Raw genomic sequence first — 10062 nt, 5'->3', positions numbered from 1 at the left:
CACACACCCTCCACGCAGGGGGGACAGTCCTGTTCCCCTCACACACCCTCCACGCAGGGACAGTCCTGTTCCCCTCACACACCCTCCACGCAGGGACAGTCCTGCCCCCCTCACACACCCTCCACGCAGGGGGACAGTCCTGTTCCCCTCACACACCCTCCACGCAGGGGGGACAGTCCTGTTCCCCTCACACACCCTCCACGCAGGGGGACAGACCTGTTCCCCTCACACACCCTCCACGCAGGGACAGTCCTGTTCCCCTCACACACCCTCCACGCAGGGGACAGTCCTGTTCCCCTCACACACCCTCCACGCAGGGGGGACAGTCCTGTTCCCCTCACACACCCTCCACGCAGGGGGGACAGTCCTGTTCCCCTCACACACCCTCCACGCAGGGGGGACAGTCCTGTTCCCCTCACACACCCTCCACGCAGGGGGAAAGCTCGAATGAAGTCACACCGGAAACAGAAATGTAAAATTAAATATTTAATTAGAATCTGATTTGCTTTAAAGATAGGTGGCATTGCACAGGCTATATTACACTCTCATTATAATTTTTTTTTTTTTGACAAAAAAAAGATACTGTTCGTTTTAACAGGCCACGGTGATATTATTAACTCATGGGCTGGAACTGAAAAATCCGCTAGAGATAGTACAATGTACATTATTGGGAAAATTACAGTTTTGTGTTGTAAAAACATTTATTTTTTTTTTAACAATTTACCTACATTAATCAAAAAATTACAGCATATTTAATAATTTTACAAATTCTTCATAAAAAATATATCTCTGTACAAAAAGGTCTTTTGCACCTAACGCATGTCAGCAGCATGTGGTGAGATGTCGGACGGGCGGTGACAGGGCCTGTTCGAAGCCAGCCTTCTCCTTCCCCTGCGTCGTCCTGGCTTTGCCGTTGCTTACAAAATATCTTACAGGAGAAAAGATTATTGCAGCTAGCCTGAGGAAAGGCAGGGTGTGGGCCAAGCAACAGCTTTAAAGCGCTTTAAGCATATAACCTGTGTGAGCGTGGGCGCCCTCGCCAGGTCCCCGCGGGCTGGGACGGCCTTCCAGCAAGTTCCGAGGAGAGACTAGCTCAGGGAGTGACTGTGTCTACGGAGCAGGCTCCAGACCCCCCTCCCGGGGTGGTTCCGTGCGCCCGGGGTGGCACCTCATCTGGCGTGTGGGGGGGGGGGGGTCTCGGGCCTGTGTCCTGAGGGCAGGGATGTGGGGACAGAGACGCGCGTTCGGGCTCTGAGGTCGGGGACCTGCTCCTGGCTTGAATGACTCACTCGGATATGTACACGTGTGTGTGCGTGTGATATGTACACCTAAGCTGTGGAGCAACCCTGTGCCCGCACCCCCCGCGTGCCGGGGCCTGGCCTGGCCGACCTCGGGTCTGAGGGGGGGAAGGGGTGTGAGCTCCGGGATGCGGGGCCGAGCTCTGCCCTGCGGTCGGGTGGCAGAGAAACGCGGAGATTCAGCACCACAGCTGGAGCTGTGGGGGCCCCGGAGCCGGAGGGCCCGCGCCCAGCAGGACAGGTGGACACATGCTCGGCCCGGGAGGCGCGGCTGGGGACAGGGGGCATCATCTTGGGACCCCGCCAGGGTTTCGTGTTTGTCTTCCTGTTTCGCGAGGCCCTGCCTTTACACGGGCAGCGGACAGACCGATGGGTCAGGCTGAGTGGGGTGCGAGCGCCGATTCGATGGCGAGGAAGGGAAAGCTGGCTACATGGGGAACGGCCCGTCAGAGCGAAACAGTGAACGAAGACTCGCCTTTGCAGAACGTGCTCCCCCCTGGCGCTACGCAGGGATGAACATGGCTTTCGCTGGGAGCTGGAGGCGTCCACGCTCATGGCCGCACCTGCCAGGCCCTCGTTTTGGTTGTGCCCACCCTGGGGGTCCCCTCCTTCCCTCGTGCCGTCGCTTGTCCGGCACCAAGAATGAGCTTGGACCTGGACAGCCCTGACGCCTCCCTCCCACCTGGGAGGGCGTGAAGCGGAAGACAAACGAACGCGGGGACGGGGCGCCGTGGGGGCGGGTGTGAGCGTCCTCCTGCCCCCCCCCGCGCCCCCCCCGGAAGCGCTGGGCCCTTTGCCTGCACAGGTCCCGGGCCCAGCTCCTGGGGCGTCCTGTCCTCACTGCCACGTGGAGGGGGGCACGGCCAAAGAGGACACACAGGGTGGGGGAGACTGTCCCGGAGCCCCAGCCACACGCCCGCGAGCCACTGAAATGAATGACTGCTCGCACGTGCACAGGCGGACAGCATGCTGTCACCCGCTCTGGACACGCCTGGACGGCGACGGGCGGGCGAGAATTGTGTCGGGAATAAACGGCCTCCGTTTGCTCAGACCCCACCGGCCGCAGCGAAAGCAGCAGCAACACCCGCGCCTCTCCCCTCTCCGCCCGCCCCGCGGCGCCCGTGCCGGCTGGGGCTCCTCTTTGCTCTCCCCCCGCTCACCCGAGGGAGGGATGTTCAGCTTCGAGATGGGAGGGTGCTTATGTACAATGGGGGTGTACAGACCCTGTAAATAGTATATTTTTTATCAGAATCTTAGTCATTCATCACACACTAGTGCAAAAAATTGTGCATCAAAAATTCTGCAACAGGACGGCTGACGGACGGGGAGATCAGAGGACGGCCCCGGGGGACACGGAGCGCAGCTGGGAACCCGGCGGCGGCGAGGCGGGTCGGAAGGACGGCGGGGCGTGTGCAGGTGTGTGCAGGCGTGTGCAGCGCCGCGAAGTGTCTCTGTCAAGAGAGCTGTGTTGGCTCTGCCGAGTCCTTCTGTTCATGGGGCTGGGAAAGCACACGCACAACACGGGGCGCTGCCGCCTGGAGGCTGCACCGGGGCCCAGGCGCACTGGAGGGCTCCCCGCGGACACGGGCGGTCGAGGCAGTGAGTACATGGGGCGGCGCGGCCGGGCGGTCTTGACCCCAGGCAGGCAAAGCCAGACAAGGGACGCCACTGTCAGGGTGAAGGGACAGGGTGGCCGGTGCTCAGAAGACTCTCCACACTCCGTGGACACCCACACTCTGTGGACACCCGCACACTCCATGGACACCCGCACACTCCATGGACACCTGCATGCTCCGTGGACACCCACACTCTCTGTGTACACCCACACACTCCATGGACAGCCCGCACACTCTGTGGACATTCCACATGTTCTGTGGACACCTGCATGCTCCGTGGACACCTGCACGCTCTGTGGACACCCCAAGTGCTCTGTGGACACCTGCACGCTCTGTGGACACCTGCATGCTCCGTGGACACTTGCACGCTCTGTGGACAGCGCGTGTGCTCCATGGACACCGCACACGCTCCATGGACACCTGCACGCTCTGTGGACACCCCAAGTGCTCTGTGGACACCTGCACGCTCTGTGGACAGCCCGTGTGCTCCGTGGACACCTGCACGCTCCGTGGACACCCGCACACGCTCCGTGGACACCTGCACGCTCCGTGGACACCTGCACGCTCCGTGGACACCCGCACACGCTCCGTGGACACCCGCACGCTCCGTGGACACCCGCACGCTCCGTGGACACCTGCACACTCCGTGGACAGCCCGTGTGCTCCGTGGACAGCCCGCTGCGTGGATCGGAAGGAGATGTGGAGGGTGGCTGCGGCCAAGCCGGGGGGAGGGCCACGCACCAGTCAGGCTTGCCCGTCCGAGGTATGGCTATGGTCCAGTCCCGCGCGGAGGCTATACCACGGTGCACACCGTGTTCAGCGTCGTGTCGAAGCGCACGGCCTTGGCCTCCGTGGGCTTTAAGTTTGTGTCGTACATGGGGTTCTCGAAGGAAGCCTGCCCGTTGCTGTTCTCGTGGCCGGCGTAGCCGTTGTACTGAGCTTTTGGTCTCGTTCTAGGAGGAAAAGAGGCGAGAGGTGATCAGGGCCCCGGTTTCAGGAACTAAAGGCCGAGTGCCTGGCCGTGACGCTAAGACACAAGCAGAAGGGCTGCTTAATTCACGTGTGAGCGTGTGTGATTCCGGGAGCTTCTCTTTTTTTTTTTTTTTTAATATATTTTATTGATATTTCACAGAGAGAAAAGGAGAGGGATAGAGAGTTAGAAACATCGATGAGAGAGAAACATCGATCAGCTGCCTCCCACACACCTCCCAGTGGGGATGTGCCCACAACCAAGGTACATGCCCTTGACTGGAATCGAACCCGGGACCCTTCAGTCCACAGGCTGACGCTCTATCCACTGAGCCAAACCGGTTTCGGCCTGAAGCTTCTCCTTTTAAAGGGCGAGGGGAAGAACACAGGAGGAGACATGTGAAAATCCTTCCCGGGCTCAGACATGCCCTCACACGGGGGCCCGGGGCGGGGGGCGGCTGCTCCGCTGACAGGTGGCCCCCACCCACAGCCGGACCTGGAAAGGTGGGAGAGAGAACGTTCCTGAACCTCATGGCACCCGGGGGCCCCTGGAGGCCACGGAGAGCTCAGGGGACGGTTCAGGAGTGACGCTTCCTGGGAGCACCGTCCCTGCAAGGAGGTGCGTTTCTTAGAGAACCTCGGGAGGGAGGTGTTGGGAGATGCGCATGAAGAGAGGCGTCCTTGCGATGATGAGGGGGTGTTGGGAGAAGGTGGTGGGAGGGGTTTCTGCCTGCACTGAACTTCCAGCCGGTTCCCGGCAGGAACCCGAGCTCGGGTGCCTCAGGCTGGGGCGCACGGGACCCGTGTCTCCGAGAAATAACAGTGAACGCGGGGGCGCCCAGCTTGAACTCTGTGGAGCCTCTGGACGCCGCTCCCCGGGACACGGCTTCAAAGCAAGGACATCGCCAACCAGGACAGCGTGGGGACGGCCCTGCGAGCAGCCGTTACAGTTTCACTTTGGAGTTCCATTCTTACTGTTCTACTTTTCAAAAAAGCGTCAGGACACATTTTAAAAGCTGCGCCCTGAGTCACTAAAATAAATAATAAAACAACCCCCCACCCTGTTCTTTATAAAGCCAGGATTAGGTAGACATAGCTATAATCTGTAAGTAGACATTAGACCAGGGGTGGGCAAACTTTTTGCTTCGAGGGCCACAATGGGTTCTTAAACTGGACCGGAGGGCCGGAACAAAAGCATGGATGGAGTGTTTGTGTGAACTAATATAAATTCAAAGTAAAGGAGCGGAGGGGAGAGCAAGAGAACCGGATAGAACAGCCGGATCCGGCCCGCGGGCCGTAGTTTGCCCAAGGCTGCATTCGACACACCTACCAGGCCTTAATCTTATCTCATGGGGTGGTGACTTCTGTTGTTCTCTGTAAGGAGTGCTCCTACCCCACACCGTGTGGTATGGTCCCCTGGCCTCGGCCAGATTCCTCCAAGGGACCCTTTCTGCCTCGAGGCAAAATGTACACGGATCTGTACTTCCTTCAACATTTATTTTTGCTTTTCTTGGCATCCATGTCAACCCCAAGGAAATGATCGATTTCGTTTTCAGCTTTTTTCTCCCAGTTTCGGCATTTCCCTGTTAACAGGCAGCTGGAACACTTTTTCAAGGGATGGCCCGTGCGATGTGTCTTAGCGCACAGCAATGGCTCAGTGTGTGTCTGTTCGAGAGAAAAGGCAATCACAGCTGGAAGCAGCCACGGAGACCCCGGCCCGGGCTTCCCACGGGCGGCGGGGATGGCGCCCAGGCCCCCGACAGCGGCGCGGGGCGCGTGAAGGTAGAGATAGCGGCCTCTCCGTGGACACGAGGCAGCCCGTGCTCCTTCCAGTCCCATCGCTCTGCTGCAGCTGCTCCTCAGGGGCGTCTCCCGGGAAGCGCAGCCACGAAAGACAGCGGCGGCCTGGCTGGCGGCTCCGCTGGCGGGAGCTGGGGTTGGGCTTCTGGAAGGGCACTTACTTCATTCCTGAGCCGGTGCCTGAGGGAGGCAACCGACTGGTGCTTTTCCACATCGATGTTTCTCTCTCTCTCTCTCTCTCTCTCTCTCTCTCTCGTCCATAAACACATCCTTGGGTGAGGATTAAAGAAAACAAAAACCCTTGCCAGTGAGCATTCTCGACGTCGGGAGCAGACGGCATAGCGACAGCCGATGCCTGTGCATGTGAGTGTGAGGACGGGCACGCACCACACCAGCACGTTACGATCACCACACGGGCACACAGCGGCGTGTCTCTTACCTGTGTTTGTAGAGGTAAAACGCAAACCCTGACAAGATGAGAGCGAAGAAAGGGACCAGGATGGCGGCCGCGACGGAGCCACTGCTGGTGCCCCGGTGGCGGTGCGCAGCGTCCTGGTCAGAGCTCAGGGCATCTGGAAGAGAAAGGGATACGTCCTCACGCTCACTCACACACGCGAGATACACTTTAGGGATACGTCCTCACGCTCACACTCACACACGCGGGATACACTTTAGGGATACGTCCTCACGCTCACACTCACTCTCACACATGCGGGATGCATTTTAGGGATACACCCTCACCCTCACGCTCACACTCACACACGCGGGATACACTTTAGGGATACGTCCTCACGCTCACACTCACACATGTGGGATGCATTTTAGGGATACGCCCTCACGCTCACACTCACACTCACACACGCAGGATACACTTTAGGGATACACCCTCACGCTCACACTCACACACACGGGATACACTTTAGGGATACGTCCTCATGCTCACACTCACACACGCGGGATACATTTTAGGGATACACCCTCACGCTCACACTCACACACGCGGGATACACTTTAGGGATACACCCTCACGCTCACACTCACACACGCGGGATACACTTTAGGGATCCGCCCTCACGCTCACACTCACACACGCGAGATACACTTTAGGGATACTCCCTCACGCTCACACTCACACTCACACGCAGGATACACTTTAGGGATACGCCCTCATGCTCACACACTCACACGTGGGATACACTTTAGGGATACGCCCTCACGCTCACACTCACACTCACACACATGGGATACACTTTAGGGATACGTCCTCACACTCACACTCACACACGCAGGATACATTTTAGGGATACACCCTCACGCTCACACTCACACACACGGGATACACTTTAGGGATACGTCCTCACGCTCACACTCACACACGCAGGATACATTTTAGGGATACACCCTCACGCTCACACTCACACACGCGGGATACACTTTAGGGATACACCCTCACGCTCACACTCACACACGCGGGATACACTTTAGGGATCCGCCCTCACGCTCACACTCACACTCACACACACGGGATACACTTTAGGGATACGTCCTCACACTCACACTCACACACGCAGGGTACATTTTAGGGATACACCCTCACGCTCACACTCACACACACGGGATACACTTTAGGGATACGCCCTCACGCTCACACTCACACACACGATACACTTTAGGGATACGCCCTCACGCTCACACTCACACACGAGATACACTTTAGGGATACGTCCTCACGCTCACACTCACACACACGGGATACACTTTAGGGATACGCCCTCACGCTCACACTCACACACACGGGATACCCTTTAGGGATACGCCCTCACCCCCACACTCACACACACGGGATACACTTTAGGGATAAGTCCTCACGCTCACACTCACGCACACGGGATACACTTTAGGGATACGCCCTCACGCTCACACTCACACACACGGGATGCACTTTATAAACGGAAACAAATTCTCCAAGAAGCGGGAGCTGAAGTCCATAAGGACCAACTGGCACTCATTCGGAAAGACTTTAGTTCATGGCTGTCTTTCTGACCAGGACGCAGACCCTGCCTCCTCCTTAGGCCCCCCGGGCGCCCTATGGCCCTCGCGCTCCGGCTGGGCAAGGCAAAGGGTCTCACACTCTGACTTGTGCTCGTGGCTTCCGCCACCTGCCTCTGCAGCGGCCCCTGTGGCGTCACCTCTGCAGACGCGGGCGCATTTGCTGTCCTCTCCTGTCCTCGGCACAGACCCGCAATGCAGGTCACGGAAGGGCCTAGATGCCCGGGTCTCTGTGCACAAGTAGCACGTTCCCAGCGTGTGAGCGTGTGTGTAGATTTCAAAACCCACGGCAGAGCTCAGGAGCTCCCACAGAGGAACGCAGCTCTACCTCCGCGGGGCCTGCGTACACAGGGTGGGGCCTCAGCAGTCCACGCCTCGCCCAGCAGAAGATGCGACAGCGCTCCTGTGTCTTAGCATGAGAGGTGTCCTGCCAGCCACCTCGGTTCAGGGTCCCTGTATGATAATCCCCGCTTTCCAGGCCCTCTGCTGGCTGGAGACAATGAAGAGGTCGTTCACTTTATCCATAAAACAAGGCTTGGCCACGACTCTGAACCGAACGGACGTGTTTCAATCAATCCTTACACACTGACTTTCCTAATTCGTTGCGTGGAAGACTCGCTTGTGGTTCAGATCATTCTGTGAAGCCGACTGCTTTTCCGGACCATACGCTTGTCCTCACACGAGAATGAAGGTCACGTATTAAATCAAGCTGGTGTTTAGTTAGATTAGAATGACATGGGGACATGTGGAGGGAACTGGCCGTAGCGAAGGGAGAGTCCAGGTCGGGTCATCCGATGACTGAGCTCCGACACCTACAGGTCTGGGGGGCCTGCCTGGGAGGAAGTCATGGGGCATGTGCCCAGGGCAGGAGGAGGGCGGCGAACGACACATCCGGTTAGAGCCAGAGAGAATGTGCTCACACTCTAACACACACAGCTCTCACGCTCCACAGATCTCATGCTTCTGCTCTATTCCATCACCTACACGTCCAGGGGCCCAGATTAAGACAGCGTCGCAGCCATGGCTGACACCACAGGCGATGCTCTTCCACCTACAAGTACCGAGTTTGGAGTGGCGGAGGAATGACAGTATTTTGTGGTTAATTAACCTTTGCGATTCAGGGTTTTTAAAAAGTGTGATGATATACAGTGGGTGCCTTCCCTTGGGAATCCCGCAGCTTGATAAAGATCTCACCAGGGGCCAGGAATACATCCGTGGCAAGCATCACGAGGTATGACCGCCACGGGCCTCAGGGGGGCGCTGTGCTCCCGAGCCGCATGGCCATGTTCCTCCAGCCAATGACCACGCTCACGGTACCCCGCGAGGCACATCTACCGGGGTTTCTGCCGTCCAGAGGAAGCGTGGCGCCATTCCTCAGGAAGGTGTGCGTTCCTGTGTGTCAGCAGCAACAGGAGTGACCACGGACTGCCGTGCGGACGAGCTTGGGCGCCGAGCAGGTGCTTGTCCCGCTGCCCGTCCTCCCAACCCCGGGAACGGCTGCCCCAGGGAGAGGTGGAGAAGCGGAGGCCTGAGCTCACCTAGAGGACAGAACTGGCGAGCCTCTCCTCCTCTAATCCCTGAGGCAACGAGCAGGCAGCAGAGACGGTGTCCAGATCGGAGGAGAGCCCGTCCGTCTGTCCGTCTCCCCGTCTCCAGGGAGCTTCTCCTCATGTATGTCCTGGGCGTCTCCCGCCTCCGCACACAGCCCTCCTGGCTTTAATGATGGCCCCGGAATGAGATTACTACTTTCTGTTCCATCTAACGCACCACACGCGATTATGGGTCTAGGGCCAGTGGTCGGCAAACCGCGGCTCGCGAGCCACATGCGGCTCTTTGGCCCCTTGAGGGTGGCTCTTCCACAAAATACCACGGCCTGGGCGAGTCTATGTTGAAGAAGGGGCGTTAGAAGACGTTTAAGTTTAAAAAATGTGGCTCTCCAAAGAAATTTCTGTCGTTGTCCTGTTGGTATTTGGCTCTGTTGACTAAGGAGTTTGCCGACCACTGGTCTAGGTAATCCCTTTATGACAGTTGTGTGCAATGTTGGAGATTATGTCTAATTTCAACCAGTAACAGCTCCTGTTAGACATTCCTGAGTGAAGGACCGCTGGGACACGTGTCTGCTGAGAGGGCTGAGGCGGCCCTGGCCTGCGGCTCCGCTGGTTGAGTTCCGTCCCCTACGCCACAAGGTTGCGGGTTTGATCTCTGGTCAGGGCAGGAAGGGAGGCAGCCAATGGACGTTTCTCTCTCTCTCCCCGCTCCCTCTCTCTTAAAAATCAATAAAAACATATCCTTGGGTGAAGATTTAAAAAAACCCTAAAGATAGAATTGCT

General features: G+C 57.9%; 1 protein-coding gene across 1 annotated transcript in view; it reads right to left on the bottom strand.

Annotated features, from left to right (window-relative positions):
• Positions 1-485: 485 nt before the first annotated feature.
• Positions 486-10062, bottom strand: part of CSMD1 (CUB and Sushi multiple domains 1) — a 1048987-nt gene continuing 1039410 nt past the window's right edge. Inside the window, exons 69-70 of the mRNA XM_080662039.1 lie at positions 6123-6255; positions 486-3867 (exon numbers count right to left, since the gene is read on the bottom strand). Coding sequence (XP_080518165.1) covers positions 3708-3867; positions 6123-6255 — 293 coding nt within the window. The 3' untranslated portion in view covers positions 486-3707. The remainder of the gene's footprint in view (positions 3868-6122; positions 6256-10062) is intronic.

The sequence above is a fragment of the Plecotus auritus genome (assembly GCF_963455305.1).
Source record: "Plecotus auritus genome assembly, chromosome: 3".
Classification (NCBI taxonomy): domain Eukaryota; kingdom Metazoa; phylum Chordata; class Mammalia; order Chiroptera; family Vespertilionidae; genus Plecotus; species Plecotus auritus.
The sequence above is the reverse complement of the archived record's forward strand: the minus strand, read 5'-3'. Positions and strand labels throughout refer to the sequence as shown.